The 17,326-nt window shown below is 46.0% G+C and overlaps 1 protein-coding gene across 1 annotated transcript in view; it reads left to right on the top strand.

Moving 5' to 3' along the window:
- GALNT8 (polypeptide N-acetylgalactosaminyltransferase 8) overlaps nucleotides 1-17,326 on the top strand; it is a 43,200-nt gene that overhangs the window by 19,069 nt on the left and 6,805 nt on the right. Inside the window, exons 3-10 of the mRNA XM_070790269.1 lie at nucleotides 123-289; nucleotides 3,573-3,756; nucleotides 5,103-5,300; nucleotides 5,992-6,106; nucleotides 10,429-10,614; nucleotides 12,217-12,354; nucleotides 13,432-13,527; nucleotides 14,491-14,658. Coding sequence (XP_070646370.1) covers nucleotides 123-289; nucleotides 3,573-3,756; nucleotides 5,103-5,300; nucleotides 5,992-6,106; nucleotides 10,429-10,614; nucleotides 12,217-12,354; nucleotides 13,432-13,527; nucleotides 14,491-14,658 — 1,252 coding nt within the window. The remainder of the gene's footprint in view (nucleotides 1-122; nucleotides 290-3,572; nucleotides 3,757-5,102; nucleotides 5,301-5,991; nucleotides 6,107-10,428; nucleotides 10,615-12,216; nucleotides 12,355-13,431; nucleotides 13,528-14,490; nucleotides 14,659-17,326) is intronic.

The raw sequence follows: 17,326 nt of genomic DNA, 5'->3' as shown, positions 1-17,326 counted from the left end.
AGTTTGAGAGCTGGTGAACTGATTGAATTATTATAACATCCTATATAGTGAAGGGGGACTTCAGAGAACAATGTTTAAGTAATTAAAAGAGTGATATGGTTATTATAAAAGGTCTCTTACAGGTGCCATTGGAAGCAATATCCTTCACAGCTCCCATCTCTCAGCGTCATCCTCATATTCATGGATGAAGCTCTGTCTGTCATCCAGCGAGCCATCACCAGCATCATCCAGAGGACCCCCCCTCGACTGTTGAAGGAGATCATCTTAGTGGATGATTTTAGCTCACATGGTGAGCAACTTGATCAAGCAATAGTATAAAAAATGACTGTATATGGATTGTGCTAGGATAAAGGGGTTTTAGCTTAGCTTCCCAGGTGGCACTGTGGTAAAGAATCTGCCTGCCCACTCAGGAGATGCAGGAGATGCCCATGCAGGAGATGCAGGTTCTATCCCTGAGTCAGGAAGTTCCCCTGGAGGAGGGCATGGCAACCCACTCCAGTATTCTTGCCTGGAGAATCCCATGGACAGAGGAGCCTGGGGGATAACAGTCCATAGGGTTGCAAAGAGTCAGACACAACTGAGCATGCACACACCTACACACACACACACACACACACACACACACATGAGGACAGAAAGTTGGATTTCTCATGGAGGGAAAAGAGAGGGACTGTTTATTGACTGTGCTGGGCACATTAATCTTCCCATAGTTGAGATAGGGGATGATCCTGTTGGTCACACAGAAGAAGAAACTAAGAGAGGTCACACAATGTGCTCCAATCACGTGGTGAATCTGCAGTCAGTCGGGCCCATGCACCATGAGGGAGACAGCAGGGAGAGAGGCGGGTCCAAAGGAAAACCCCAGATACCAGGAAGAGATTCAGAATCATCCCCTAGGAGGAAACCCCAATCTTCCTGGGTATTTAAGCCTGGAGAGAAGGGAGCTCTGGGTGCTGAGACTCTCCACAGTGGCTGGGTCTCTTGCTCAGGCCCTGCCCTCTCCCCCAACCTGGTCCAGTCCCCCCTGAGATGACACAGGAAGTGGAAGGCAGTGCACTTGAGTCTTCACTTTATGGAATCTCAGTTCCTCCCTAACAAGCTCTATCTCTTGAGTGACTTACTTCTCCACTAGTTTCCTTATCTGCAAAGCACGGATGTTGAGAATAATCATGATCTCATGGACTAGAGTGAGAATTAAAGAGGTAGTAATAGCAGTTAACATCATTTATTCTAAATACCTTATGTTCGTTAACTATTTGAAGCCAAAGAAAGTTCTAGGCTGTTCCAGACCCTATGTATAACACAACCTGCCCACTTGGGTCAGGAACCCATTTGTGTCTTCCAAGGGGATAATTTGTTTGGGAAGGCATGGCAGAGGGAACTGTTGGTCATTCTTTGACTGGTGTCATTAGGGCAGCAATCACCTTCTCTCTCAGTAACCATGGAAACAGCAGCCAGTTTGAGCCTGCACTGAATTATGTATTGTGTTAAAATCTTTTTTGTGTGTGTTAAATTGAGGAAAATGACCAGAAGTCTCTACCACATCAGCCACAGGAGAAGCTCACGTGACTTTAGGTGATGGCGATTCTCTCAGTTACTTCACGTCTCCAGTGTCGCCATCTGTAAAATAATAGTGCTTCCTCACAGGGCTGTTTGGGAATTAACACACGTAGAGTCCTCAGCCCAGGGCTTGTCCCTAGTAAATGTTACCTAGCGTAATTCTCCTTGTCCTCACCATCAATAGTAGTAAGATTGAAATGTTACACATTGACATAAGAGGTGTACCCACTTCCTTTGTCCCCTCTAGATATGAAGCTTAATTTGCATCAAGTTAAATATTTCAAAGGTCAATGGATTTAATCCAAGCTTTTCAAAAATGATAGGAATACATAGACATATTTTTTAAAACAGAGGAGAGAGAGAAGAAGAAACTGTGAACAGTGTGGAATAGTTAATCTTGTTTGTATATTTTGGAGATTGTTGTTCAATCATTCAGTTGTGTCTGACTCTTTGTGACCCCATGGATTGCAGCACACCAGGCTTCCCTGTCCATCACCATCTCCTGGAGCTTGCTCAAACTTTTGTCCATTGAGTTGGTGATGCCATCCAACCATCTCTTCCTCTGTCATCCCCTTCTTTTCCTGTGTTCAATCTTTCCTAGCATCAGAGTCTTTTCCAATGAGTTGGATCTTCACATCAGGTGCCCAAAATATTGTAGCTTCAGCCTCAGCATCAGTCCCTCCAGTAAATATTCAGGACTGATTTCCTTTAGGGTTGACTGGTTTGATCTCCTTGCAGTCCAAGGGACTCTCAAGAGTCTTCTCCATCACCACTGTTCAAAAGCATCAATTCTTTGGCACTCAGCCTTCTTTATTTGGGGGATAAACTTATTAGATAGAAGCTGAAAAGTAGATTCATCTGGGCATTCCATCCCAGTTGAGCCTCAGCAGGTCAAATAGGAATATCTAAAAGAAGATGAAACAATTTCAGTTGTTTATGTGCCCTCCGTAAAATCTTGAGAGTTTAGCGGTGAAGACGATGCTCCAGGCTGTATCTGCAATGTCTGTCCATCAGCAACCCTACGTTAGTTAGGTCAGGTGTGTCCCATTCATTAAAAAAAAACTTTTATTGGAGTATAATTGCTCTACAGTGTTGTGTTGGTTTCTACTGTACAGCAACATAAATCAGCTCTATCCCCTCTTTTTTGAATTTCATTCCCATGTAAGTCACCGCAGAGCACTGAGTTCCCTGACCCAGGGATCAAACTCCTGTCTGCTGCATTGCAGGCAGATTCTTTACTGTCTGAGCCACCAGGGAAGCCCCAGGTTCTCACTAGTTATCCATTTTACACATAGTGTCATAGTGCATATATGTCGATCCCAGTCTCCCAGTCTGTCTCACCCACACTTTCTCTCCTCGGTGTCCATGTGTGTTCTCTATCTGTGTCTCTATTTCTATTTTGCAAATAAGATCATCTATATCATTTTTCTAGATTCCACATTATGTGTTAATATGATATTTATTTTTCTCTTTCTGACTTACTTCATTCTGTGTAACAGTCTCTGGGTGCATCCATGTCTCTGCAAGTGACACAACTTCATTCTTCTTTATGGCTGAGTAATATTCCATTGTATATATGTACCACATCTTCTTTATCCATTCCTGTTGATGGACGTTTAGGTCACTCGCACATTCTGGCTATTGTAAATAGTGCTTCAGTGAACATTGGAGTGCATGTGTCTTTTCAAATTACGGTGTTCTCTGATCCCATTCATTCTTATAGTAATTTCTCAATACACTTAAAGTACCTGTAACAGTGCCCAACACAGCAGTTTTACTGTGCTAAGACAGTTTAACCTCAAGAGAAAGATTAGGAATGGGAACATTAATTCTGAGGATGGAAGGCAGAGGAGAAGTTGGTGTAGAGGAAAGACTATTTTCTCAGTCAAGGCTGTAGAACTGCCCACCCTATGCTGGAGGTAGTCCAACCATTACAGTATCCTAGTATAAAATTTCTGCACCGTGTTGATTATTGCACTCAGAATTTCTACAGGTGTGCCTTTGGTTGGCAGGAGAATTAAAGGCAGACTTGGATGAGAAGATTAAGCTTTACAACCAGAAGTGTCCAGGACTCCTGAAGATAGTACGACACACGGAGAGAAGAGGTCTGGCTGCAGCTCGCAACACCGGCAGGGAGGCGGCCATGGCTGATGTGGTTGCCATCTTGGACGCTCACATTGAAGTGAATGTTGGGTGGTAAGGCTCCAGGGGCTCCATGTGGGGAAGCGGAGAGAGGAGAAATTGTAAATACAATGAGTAGAGACGGGATATTGTGGAAGTAGGGAAAGTCAGAACTTAAGAAAAGGGAAGCTCCAAAAACAGGATGTTTCTATTCAAGGACTTTGGTTGCCTACAAGAAGTAGTCTAGAGAAAAAACAATAGGCTTGGAGTATTGACAACTGAATACAAACCCTGACTATGCCAGATATTTTGTGACTTTGAATGAGTCACAACTTAGGGCTTCCCTGGTGGCTCAGCGGTAAAGAATCTGCCTGCCAATGCTGGAGATGCAGGTTGGGTCCCTGGCTTGGGAAGATATCCTGGAGTAGGAGATGGCAACACACTCCAGTATTCTTGCCTGGATCCCCAAGGACAGAGGAGCCTTGTAGGTTACAGTCCATGGGGTTGCAAAAGAGTCGGACACAACTTAGCAACTAACAAACAAACTACTTTATCTGTAAAATGAAGAGACTCCGTTCAGTTCAGTCGCTCAGTCATGTCCAACTCTTTGTGACCCCATGGACTGCAGCATGCCAGGCTTTCCTGTCCATCACCAACTTCCAGAGCTTGCTGAAACTCATGTCCATTGAGTCAGTGATGCCATCCAACCATCTCATCCTCTGTTGTACCCTTCTCCTCCTGCCTTCAGTCTTTCCCAGCATCAGGGTCTTTTCCAATGAGTCAGTTCTTCACATCAGGTGGCCAAAGTATTGGAGCTTCAGCTTCAGCATCAGTCCTTCTAATGAGTGTTCAGAATTGATTTCCTTTAGGATTGCCTGGTTTGATCTCCTTGCAGTCCAAGGGACTCTCAAAAGTCTTCTCCAGCATCACAGTTCAAAAGCATCAATTCTTCAGCACTCAGCTTTCTTTATGGTCCAACTCTTACATCCATGCATGAAGAGACTACCTTTTGGTAATTCTTAAGGTTTTCCCATGAAGTTACATGATACGAAGAGCTGTGTTACTCAAAGAATGTGGGGAATCAGATAGTAAAGAGATGTTATTTTGGAAGCAGGGAGACTCAAGAAGTAAGACAAATTCAGGCAGATACTGATAGCACTGCTCACAGTGGCTTGGGGTTGGTACTTGGGTACCCCAGTTTCAAATGTGCTCTTGACTGGGGTCAGCTGCCAGCAGCCCCAGCTATTTCTCAAACCTGCAGATTCTCAGAACTCTGGAGAGTTCTGCCTACTAGCCAGTGTGGCCTGAGTGAAGAAGGTGGTCAGGGTCAGGACAAGGGGATGGGATGGAGCAGCTTTGTCTGCTCACTTTGACTATTATCCTCAAATCCCACCTGGGTCTGTTACATACCCTTCTTGCAGGGCTGAGCCCATCTTGGCTCGGATTCAGGAAGACCGCACCGTGATCGTATCTCCTGTGTTTGACAACATTCTTTTTGACACCTTTGAACTGATTAAATATGCACTGGCGGTTGACGGGTTTAACTGGGAACTCTGGTGCCGCTATGATGCACTGCCGAAAGCCTGGGTTGATTTCCACGATGTCACTGCTCCTGTGAGGTCAGTCTGCATGAGCTCAGGAAACTTGATTAGTCTGGGGGAAGTCAGGGATGGATGGTCTGGGCTTTGTTTGTCCTTCGTGGTAGTCTTAGGAGTGGGGTGAGAGGAGCAGAGGAGTTGGGGTGAAGGACAGGATATAGAGAAAAAAAGAAGCAGATCTCATAACCGACAAGGACCTATTGTAGAGCACAAGGAACTCTGCTTGATGTTATGTGGAAGCCTGGATGGGAGCGGAGTTTGGGGGAGAATGGGTACATGTCTATGTATGGCTGAGTCCCTTCACTGTTCACGGGAAGCTATCACAATGTTGTTAATTGACTATACCCCAATACAAAATGAAAAGTTAAAAAAAGAGCTGATCCCAGAAAAGAAATCACAGATACTTTGGCTATTTAAGGAATTTTAAGCAAAATAAAGCAAAATGTATAATGTTTTAGAAAACATATCAGCCCCTTTAAGCATTTATCAGGCTATGAAGTAGGGATACCAAGATGGATTTCAATATAATCTGGGACAGGAAGGCTCCATGCACTTAGTTCAGTCTGAGGGTTTGGGGAAAGCCTTCAGGATAAGAAGAAGCTTTGGTAGAGAGAGTTCCAAAGGCTACATCATCACTGAGCTTGCTACCTGTCACCTTCATCCTGATGTTCTGCGTCCAGGGTGAGTGACTCTCTCGACATGTGCTCCACAGAAGTCCTTCCATCATGGGCATCCTGGCTGCCAACAGGCTCTTCTTGGAAGAAATTGGCTCTCTGGATGGTGGGATGCTGACCTATGGAGGAGAGAATGTGGAACTTAGCCTGAGGGTAGGTATGTTTCCATTCTCATTATGGGACAAAGCAGAAGGGTAAGGTAGAGGACCTCTGGAACCTTGGAACAAGGATGGATGCCACTGGCTCAAGAGGTGAACAAATTCTCATGTTTCCAGGTCACTAAGGAGAGGTTGTGGAACTTCTAGAGTGGAGCGTCTTGGTATAGGTCTGTATAGTCTGGGAGATATTGCTGGAAAGATGGTGTCCCTATTTTCTTGAGGACTTCAGGCATTTTCCAAACATCCCCTGACATACACCAACTTTAGGGTGGGTGGTTCTCTGCAAGACCAGTCAGAAACTGGAATGGGCAGAGAGACCAGAGGATAAAGATGTGTGGGCAGCCAATCTGTCCCCCTGTGGACAGTCAAGCAGCTGACAGGATGACATGAGTTCATGTCCATTTTCTTTCATGGTCTGTTCCCCAGTTTTGTTGTTTAGTCCCTAAGTCAGGTCCAACTCTTTTGCATCTCCATGGACTGTAGCAACTAAACACTTGAGTGGACTGTAGCCCTTCTGGATCTTTTGTCCATGGGATTTTCCCAGGCAAGAATCCTGGAATGTGTTGCCATTTTCTTCTCCAGGAGATCTTCCTGACCCAGGGATCCAACCCTCATCTCCTGCATTGCAGGCAATTCGTTTCCCATGAGCCACCAGGGAAGCTCCAGTTTATTTCCCTCCTAAGGATGACAGTGCAGGTCAAACGTGATAAATAACTTGAAATGATTTATAAACGTGTGAGAATTAGAATCCTTGTTTGATTTCTGTGACAGAGGCCAAAATAACAGAGATTTAAATGAGATATAAATTAATTCCTGTAACAATTTGAACATGAGCAGTCCAGGATTCAGATGACAGTTCCAGTCTTCCCTGGTGGCCCAGCGGTAAAGAATCTACCTACAACCCAGGAGACCGCCTACAACGCAGGAGACGTGGGTTTGATCCCTGGGTTGGGAAGATCCCTGGAGTAGGAAGTGGCAACCCGCTCCAGTATTCTTGCCTGGGAAATCCTAAGGACAGAGGAGCCTGGCTATCTACAGTCCATGGGGTCACATGAGTTGGACATGACTTAGTGACTAAATTACCACCAGCAGGGTGTTGGGAACCTAGTCTCCTCCATCTTATTGTTCTGATACACTCAACACCACATCTGTATTCTCATCGGTATGAAGAGAACAGCTTCTCAGGTGGCTCAGTGATAAAGAACTTGCCTACCAAAGCAGGAGATGTAAGAGACGCAGATTTGATCCCTGGGTCAGGAAGATCCCCTGGAGGAGAGCATGGCAACCCACTCCACTCATTCCAGGCTCCTTTGTCCATGGCATTCTCCAGGCAAGAATACTAGAGTGAGTTGCCGTACCCTCTGAAGAGTCATTCTTCCCCTTTCTTGATAAAACAGTTTACCCGCATTCAGCTTCCGTGGTTTGTGCATGTGGCCATTTGTCCTTTCAAACCTCTAAGCATTTGCTAGGATGTACATTTCTCTAGGAACAGACCTTGGAGAACATCAGAGCTGCATGTGATGTTTTATTCTGACACCTAGAGGCCACGGCAGTGATGGTGCACCTGGATGTGTATAAATACAGAAGAGTTTTGGTCTGATGGGAGAGAAAGTACACCCACTCTGGTTCAGCACCCTGTGTATCCCTGGCACTGTGCCACAGCATCACAGAATCCTTCTGGCTTTGTCATTTCTTAGCTGGTAAGGTTGGGCCCATTACCTTAATAGGAATAATCATAATACCTACGTGGTGAGGGCTAACTTCCTGAAAAATGTCAGGATGGTTTGTGATGCAAAGTAAGCTACTATAATCAGAAACTTCCTGTTTCTTTTCGTGTGTTTCAGAGAAAGAGTGAGGGGGTGGAGGGTGGGTGTGTGGGGGGACATCTGGCAAGTGGGAATAAATTGAGACAGAAAAATCTGAAAGCTGTTGGTCTAGGATAACCCCTCCCAAGGTGTTTTAACTGAGCCACTGGACCTGTGATGTTCAGGGATTTGCAGACATGAGTGCGGTAGGTTGCTAACCGCTGCTGGAAGGGCTTCCCTGGAAGCTCAGACAGTAAAGAATCCTGCAATGCTGGAGACCTGTGCACAATCGCTGGATCGGGAAGATCCCCTAGAGGAGGGCATGGCAACCCACTCCAGTATTCTTGCCTGAATCCTCATGGACAGAGGTGCCTGGTGGTCTGCAGTCCATGGAGTCACCAAGAGCTGGACACGACTGAGCGACTAAGCATAGTAACTGGACCGGCTAGTGCTGGGGTCCAGCCCTGGCTGATCCAGGGTATTCGAAGGGGAGACGGCTTAGGCGACTATTTAAATATTCATCAAAGATATAAAGAGTAATAGAATAAGGATAGCTCAGTAGGAAAATTCAGTGGAGAAAAGAGGCTGAGTAGCTTGGTTTATGCGGGAGACCAATAAAACTTCAAGACAAGAAGCTTGCACCACTTACGTAGGCCGCAGGCGTCCTTCCATTCTTCCGAAGGAGAGGAGACACTGAGGCCTCCCCGGTCGGATCTTAGAAGCCCAGGCATAATTAGTAAGCATGGCGGGTTCTGCGCTCCAGATGGAGACTCAGCCAGAGTGAGAGAGAGAGAGAGAGACATGGGGAGACCAGTCTTTCGAGGAACTGATCCCAATTCTTTATTTTCCAGAGTCTGTTTTTATACACTGAGATGTTATACAAAAGTCACGCGGGGACAGCAGTCCTGACTTTTATTAAAGTCAGGTGCTTCATACAAATGTATACAGAGGTCTTAGGGGTGTTACATCATCTTCTGGCCAGGGGGGCCTGCTGACAATTTATGACCCTCTCCTTGTGACAGCGGTCAGTCAACCAGAACACTTTTTTCTCCAAGGGGGATTATTCTTAAAACAGACGCCACCCAAATAAAGTTACATTCCTACAGGGTGAGGGTGTAGTGGGTTTTAGTTAAGGAAAGAATTTACTTAGCCTAAGGTCTAACGTGATTAATATCAAAGGTTAATACTTATTTCTTCTATATATTCATTAATGTGTGTAAGGGCAGGGGATATGGAGACTTAGCAACAAACATTGGCTCAACAAATGAAAAACCCTTCACCAATACAATTTCTAATCAGCCCATTATACTTATTCTAATAGTTTTCTAACTTTTCTAAGGAACCTGTTTTTAGAAGGTTTAAAGCATCTCGTGCCTCTCACGGTTGGGAGGCTGTGAGCAATCACATGTGGCCGGACAAGCCCGTCAGGCAGGCTAGAGAACCTTCAGAGGAGTTTGTAGGTTGAACCACTCCTATCATGCCCAGGAATTATTGTTAACTGGAGCTCTAAGTTAACTCCCTCTCCGAAAGAGGTGGTGGGAGACAGGCCCCCCGTAAAATCAGAGGTGTAGGTGAGAGCACAAAGTAGTAAAGTAGGCAGGCTCTGGTTATGGGGGTAGATGCTCAAGGATTTCCAGGGGGACTCCTGAGGCTCGATCCCGCCTTTGCGTATGTCGAGCCTCCTTCCTCATGACCTTTGCCATGGGCAGAGTACCTCACTCTGGCCCCCAACAGGCTAGTGTTTTCCAGAAAATGCAGCTCACTTGGACATCCATGAAGAGAACACACTCATCATTAGCTGTATCTTCTACAGGGATGAAGTAGTAAATCTACATCTACTAGTTCTATCGTCTACTGGGACAAAGGCAGTATTTTTAAATATTTTAAGCCACATATTAGAATGTATGGACTGACAAGTATGTGTGTTTCCATCAAGATAAGAAGAAAGAATGTTAACGACTAGATCATAAGTCAGGGTATCTCTTGGTCAAGAATTACCTGTATTAGTTATCAATTGCAGTGTAACAAAATTATCACAAACTTAGTGGCTCAAAGCAAGATCCATTGATTATCTCACAGTTCCTGTGGGCCAGAGCCTACACCTGGTGGGATTCTGGAGCTTCTGAGCGATAAGGAGAGGAGCACTATTTTTTCAATGAATAGGTTGGGAGGCTCATAGAGACAGGTAGAAGGACTGAATTTACACTCTATTAAAAAAATTTTTTTTTTAATGTGGACCATTTTCTGTCTTTATTGAACTTTTTACAATATTGCTTCTGGTTTATGTTCTGGATTTTTGGTTACCAGGCATGTGGGATCTTAGTTCCCCGACCAGGGATCAAACCCTCACCCCCTGCAGTGGAAGCATGGAGTCTTAACCACTGGACTGCCGGGGAAGTCCCTACACTCTTTAAAAAGTGGTTCTGAAGAGTGGTGTCCCCGTCAACAGGCTGTGCTCTTACGTCTGCGTGTCCAGCTTGCCCGGGCGATTTTGTTTTTCCTTCCCTTGCAGGTGTGGCAATGTGGAGGTAAGATTGAAGTCTTGCCCTGCTCCCGAGTCGCCCACCTGGAGAGACACCACAAGCCCTACTCTTTAGACCTGAGAATTCCCTTGAAGCGGAACGCCCTGAGAGTGGCTGAAATCTGGATGGACGAGTACAAAGACATGGTCTACATGGCCTGGAACGTACCTCTCCAGGTTCGTCCTGGATGGGACAGAAGCTGAGAAGGATGGAGGAGGAGGAAAGGGAGGTGGTCCTGGTGGGAATGGGAAGGGACAAGAGCCCAAGCTTAGGCTGCTCACGGCACGATGGGCCAATGAATCCAAGAGATGAGGCGTTGAGGCAAGGAATATGACTTTATTCACCAGAAGACGGCAAAGGAATGTCTCAAAGTAGCCATCTTATGCCGTCTGGATGTCCCGTTCTTTTATAGATCAGAGATGGAGGGGAGGAAGGTGAGGAAACAAAGTAAAGAGGCCATTAATCTTGCAAACATCTCCTAGGACTGCAAGCCTTAGGCAAGGAGTGTGTTAATTTCTTCCTTCCTGCCATCCACGGGTGGACAGGTTTCTCAACAGACGCACTTTAAGAGTCAGGCAGAGGGGCAGGATTCTCTGAGGCAGCCCATTAGGTGTGATTACAACAAGAGCAAGGGAAAGCAAGTCAAAGAAGCAGTTTCAGCCTGGAGTCAGAATTGGCTTCTCTCTGCAACAGGGCCACTCCAGCCCTAAAGACCTGAAGTCACGTCCTCCCTGTGAGGGCAATGGCATTCGCGTTTGTGTCCCAGGACTAAGTTTCTGGCACGCATGGCTATCATCACGTAGCTCTGGCATAAGGTTTATTTTTTATTATTCTAAGTTTATCAATGAAGAGACGGACACACAGAGAATGGAAGGGGAAAAGCCGGTTAAAGTAAGAAGGTCCTAAGAGCAGAGATGGGATTCAAACCAAGGAAACTTCTAGATTCTGTGCTCTTCATCCATCATCTATACCAGGGGATTCCTCGTGGGGCAGGAGTGGACAAGGATTCACTGTCTTAAGAGAAAACGAACATGGCGGTGGGGTGAGGAATGGTGGTAGAAGGCCGTGTAATTCTACTGGACACACGTGAACAAGGAAAGCCTCCTTGGCTAAGGTCGCATGGTAGTCCCTGAGGCTGATGTGACATGCTGTCTCTGTCCCTGAGCTGCGGCTCTGGGTTCAAGCATCCTTCCACTTTGATTCCCCACAGATACCACTTCTAGGACATCTCCTTTAACCTCCCAGTCTTGCGGCCAGCATGCTCCTTTTGGGAGCCTTTCCTGGCCATCATGAGAACCATTTTGTGCCTGATTGATGTGCATATCATCTCAAACAGGAGCAGTCTGCATCAGCTTGCTACTGATGAGACATAAACCTGGATACGCAAGCCTTGAAAGTGCCTCTGAGACCAGCAGAAATTCCTAGGGGTCAAGCTTCTTCCAATTTCCCTGGAAAACTATACATGAGAAAGGTTATCTTACAGGGAATCAGGAAAATACTTGCTTCCCTCCTGCACTATCTGTTTCCCTGATGCCTTAGTGGTAAAGAACTTGCTGGCTAATGCAGGAGACACAGGTTCGATTCCTGGGTCAGGAAGATTCCCTGGAGGAGGAAATGGCAACCCACTCCAGTATTCTTGCCTGGGAAATCCTATAGACAGAGGAGCCTGGCGGGCTACAGTCCATGGGGTTGCACAGAGTCAGACACATCTGAGCACACCCACATGGTGGAGTCCAGGGTGTTACAGAGTGCAACCATGTTCCATGTTTTCTTTGCAGAACTCTGGAATCGATTTTGGAGACATTTCTTCCAGAATGGCACTCCGGAAGAAACTAAAATGCAAAACTTTTGACTGGTATCTGAAAAATATTTATCCTCTCCTGAAACCAGTCCGCAGCGTTGTGGCCTATGGAAGAGTACGTTTTATGAAACTGCATTGCAGGTTTTAAACATTTGCCTGTAAAAGATGAAGAGATCTGAGTCTCATGACTTTCCGAACAAGGGTTTTCAAAACCCATTCCCCCCATTCTCTTCCTACCCCCAACTCTCTCCTCCAACCCTCTTGGTTTTCTTTCCTCTCTCACTCTCCAGTCTCCTTTTCCTTCCCTCTGTCTCTGGTTCCTTAGCTTGTAAACATCAGCCCTTGCTCTGACCCTCACAGTTCCTCGATCCACCAGGGTGTGTGGCCTCACCCCTCTCAATGCGGATATAAGAGCCCTTCCTTTACCTCTGCTATAACGGTCTGAGGAGTGGATGTTCCTGTTGTAGCTACGAGTTCTGGGAAACAAACTCACTCAGAAGGACAATGCAGATAGTGGAGTGCAGTTTATTACACCGTGGGCCCAAGGCAGAGTCTCCTCTTAGCCAAGGACCCTGACCAGTTTTTGTGAAAACCTTACATACCCTAAGTGTATGTGCCCAAACCCCCCTCCCCAAATTCCCTGAAACTAGTCTGAACAAAGGAAAAGAAAGATACAATCAAAGTTAATCCGTGATCCGTATGCCTTAAGCCTAGGTAGCTAACAGTGGACAATTATCAATAAGCCTGTGGTCATACTCCAATAAGCATAATAGAATTTATGATTCTATTTGGTTACACAGATAATTAGGGTATTTTTTTTAGGCAATGGGGAGTCTAGGTACAAGCCGTGGGTCTCTTCCATCCGGGGGGTCTGGTTTTCCAGTTGGTATGTTGTTTCCATAGATACTGGGCATATAGCTCATATAAGTCCACAGTCTGGCCCAAGATGGAGTCCTGCTTTCAAGATGGAGCCTGTTCTGTCTCTTTCCTGCTTCATTCCCAGGAAGCGCATCACAGCAGAGTTTCGCTTTGGCATTTGTCTAGTGCTTAGAAAGTGGCTGCCAGGATCTCAAACCCTTGCCCCTTTTGGGTACTCTTGGAGTACTGGCAAAGGTGCAGGGCCCTGGGAGGGTCGGGGAACCTCCTTCTCTGGCTCTTTCCAACCGTGTTGCTGTGTGCTTTGCTCCCTCAGATGAAAAACACGTTGGATGAACGCGTCTGCCTGGACCAGGGAGCTGTTCCAGGCAACACCCCCATCATGCATTACTGCCATCAATACAATTCCCAGGTATCGTCCTGCTCCGGCCCCCTGGTCAGTCTGTTGTAGCTCAGCCCCTGGCAGGTTTGGACTTGGTGTTAGGTGATGGGGAGACAGGAGCTGAGTGGCCTGGGTAGTGGGTCAAGGAGAAGCCCAAACTTGTGCTTGTAACTCAGCCCTTCCGAGCTCACCTGAGAGGTCATTCCATCTCAGGTACAGGAAGCGTGCTTAGAAAGACTGCACTCTCTATGGCAATACCTTCACTGAAAACAACCTCCAATCCCTTCCCTTCCTCCTCCTCCCCTGCCCCCTGCCATCCTCTTGCTGCCCCTTGTATGTCTTGGAAGGTGGACAGGTGATGCTCCCTGTGGCTTCTTCCACAGAGAAGGAAACAGAGGGTTAGGGAAGAGAGAAGCTGAGTGGAAGCCCCTCCGTGGGGTAGGAGAGATCGGGGACCACGTGGAGGGCGCACCCAGGGGACTTTTTCCAGCTCTCATGTTACTTTGCATGTTGCCCTCACGGGAACCTTTTGAGGTCTGCAGGGTAGATAACATTGGGGAAAAAAAAAAAAAACAAACCAGAGACACGAAAACAACCAGTTTGTCCAAGTTCACAGAGCAAGGTAGGGAGTGATTGAGCATTTGAAAGGTTTTCTGACAAGTCCTTAGCTGGGGTTTATAATGACCGCTTCTGAAGTTGAGTTGTGTTGCTTCTATTTTCCAAGATAAGCTCCCTCGTCCAGTAGGAAATGATTCTATTGGAGCCCTGTGGAAGGAAGCAGGCTAGTGTCTTTTTGTCATGCCTGGTCTTCTTTCTCGAATCAGCTGGGGATGGGGAAGAGAACAGAGGAGACTCCTTGTTACCCAGGAATGCTCAAGGATTCCTCCATGGTGACTGGGTGTCTAAGGGACCCAAGGCAGTCTTTATGTCCTCTGTGAGGTCAAGGGCATCCCTGACTGAGTGTCCATGGCAAATCCCTTTGTTCTCTTGCAGAACGTCTACTATCACGTAACTGGGGAATTCTATGTGGGACCACTGATTGCACAGAGAGACGCTGATGATCGCTGTCTGACAGACCCCGGTAAAGGGGAGAAGCCCACTTTAGAGCCATGTTCCAAGGCAGTCAAAGACAGACTGAACATACATTGGGATTTTAAACCGGTGAGTCACATGTTTTTGTTTCTTTTTAAGATAAATATATTAATGTATAGTCTGAGAGCTGGACCATAAAGAAGGCTGAGCGCTGAAGAATAGATACTTTTGAATTGTGATGCTGGAGAAGATAGCATCACTGATTCAGTAAGCATGAATTTGAGCAAACTCTGGGAGATAGAGGAGGACAGAGGAGCCTGATGTATTTCATTCTGTAGTCGCAACAACAACAACAACAAGGATGAAAAACAATATAGTCTGAGAAGTTCAGGTTTGATCTGGTAGTGTTTTTGAAAGACTAGTTTTGTGGCAGTGTGTAGGGAAAAGCCTAGAAATTTTTCTAGTCTGAGCATGAAACACTGGGCATAAAATACTGAGTGTGTTGACCCAAGTGGCATGGCCAAGGTAAAAAATATTGGAATCTGTTGTAACTTAATTCAGAGTTTGCCTTCTAATCCTAATTCGGTCTTCTTTAGCTATTCTGCTATCCTTTTTTGAGACTCAGTTTCTTCATCTTGATGATAATTTCTACTTTACAAATCTGTGGAGATGACTTAATGAGATGATGTGTGTAAATCAATTATGGTTCGTGGCTCATATAGAGGGTTCAACAATATTAGCTTTTGTGATCATCAGAGAGTCTGGGCTGAAAATCAACAGGAACTGAAGTAAAAGCTCTGATTTAACCTCATCGTCAGTTGACTAAGAACAGGGTAGAGGGAATGCTGCAGGAGTCACGTTGCAGTGGCTTGAGGGATGCGCCTGACCACGATCTATGTGTGAATCTACTATGTGGGGAGGCTACGTTCTTAAGCCACATTGACAGGAATGGGATGTCCTGAGGGAGGAGGGTAGGCAATGTTTTGTCGTGAGAGTATCTTTGAGCATCTTAGTGCTGTGTTAGGTTCACAGACATGGAGACATGAGACATGAGACAAGAGACAAGGACTTATCTAGCAATGAGTCTTAAAGCTAATAACCCCTTGAGGAATGCTATGGACTGTCTCCAGGAAAACATACATACATACCTAAAGCAGAGACATTACTTTGCCAACAAAGGTCCATATAGTCAAAGCTACGGTTTTTCCAGTAGTCATGTATGGATGTGAGAGTTGGACCATAAAGAAAGCTGAGCACCGAAGAATTGATGCTTTTGAAATGTGGTGTTGGAGAAGACTCTTGAGAGTCCCTTGGACTGCGAGGAGATCCAACCAGGCCATCCTAAAGGAAATTCTGAACGATGATGAAGCTGAAGCTCCAATACTTTGGCCACCTGATGTGAAGAGCTGATTCATTGGAAAAGACCCTGATGCTTTGAAAGATTGAAGGCAGGAGGAGAAGGGGAGCACGGAGGATGAGATGGATGGATGGCATCACTGATGTGATGGACACGAGTTTGAGCAAGCTCTGGAAATTGGTGATGGACAGGGAAGCCTGGTGTGTTGCAATCCATGGAGTCACAAAGAGTCGGACACAACTGAGCAACTCAACTGAACTGAACGTGCACAGTTTTTCAAGTATTTTGTTGAAGTCTTTTTTTTTTTTTTTGGTCTGAGTTCATTAGAGATAATGGTCTGTATCAGGGTGATTTTTGTTGTTGTTTGGTCACCAAGTCATGTTTGACTCTTTTGAGACCCCCATGGAATGTAGCCCGTCAGGCTTCTGTGTCCTTGGGATTTCCCAGGCAAGAATACCGGAGTGTGTTGCCATTTCCTCCTCTAAGGGATCTTCCAAATCCAGGGTTCAAATCCACACCTCTTGCATTGGCAGATGGTTTCTTACACACTGAGCCTCCAAGGAAGCCTATACATTGTAATAACCAAGATTTATTGAGTATATATTTAAGTACCAAACATTGGAATAAACACTACCTAATTTAATTCTTACCCAAATCTTATAAGAGATGTATTACCATTTGCTCAACTTTATCTGTGAAGTAACTAAAGCACAAAGAAGTCAAACAACATCCCCCAGGTCACACAGCGTATCCAGGATTCAAACACAGAATCATATCCATTGTTTTTGCCTCACTGCTTGGGAAGTTTGATTCTTAAAGGGAGAAAAATACTGAGTGTTGGTTGAAAAAGATGGTAGAGTTAGGAGCTTTTTTTTCCTTCTCGAATATTAGAACATTTGGATATATTTAAAGTCAGTAGGAAAGGAATCTGCCAAGAGGGAGAAATAAGAGAAGGATGTTAGACAGGAAGGGTGTTTCTTCAGCATTAGGGATGGCTGGGCTCTGAGCACAGGGAGGCTGACAGCAGAGACAGAGACAGGGCAGTCCTCTGAGACCACCCCTGAGATTGCTCATGGCACTTGGGGTGGGGCTAGATTGGCTGGAAGCAAGGTCTTTTGACAAAGGAACAAATAAAGGCGTTTAGTGAAGGTGGTTGAGGGGTAAAAGTGTGTTGAGGAGGCCTGGGCGAGGAGCCCGCAGGAGTCAGCCAAGCTCTGAGGCCAGGCTGCTACAGGCACTTCTGGGGACAGGCTACTCGGTTAATGGACCCTCTCCAGGAGCACTCTGTGGTCCAGGAATGGGGCCCAGAGAATGGAGCGATGGGAGTGATGGAGGCAGTTGAAGAACGGGAGGGCAGCCCTGAATGACCGATGCTGGATGGATACACCCAGGGAGGTGTGGAGGTGGCCGAGAGAGACCCAGGTGGTGAGGGAGCAGTCA

This window comes from Bos indicus, chromosome 5, assembly GCF_029378745.1.
Source record: "Bos indicus isolate NIAB-ARS_2022 breed Sahiwal x Tharparkar chromosome 5, NIAB-ARS_B.indTharparkar_mat_pri_1.0, whole genome shotgun sequence".
Lineage (NCBI taxonomy): Eukaryota > Metazoa > Chordata > Mammalia > Artiodactyla > Bovidae > Bos > Bos indicus.
Note: the sequence above shows the minus strand (reverse complement) of the source record. Positions and strands in the feature narration are given on the sequence as shown.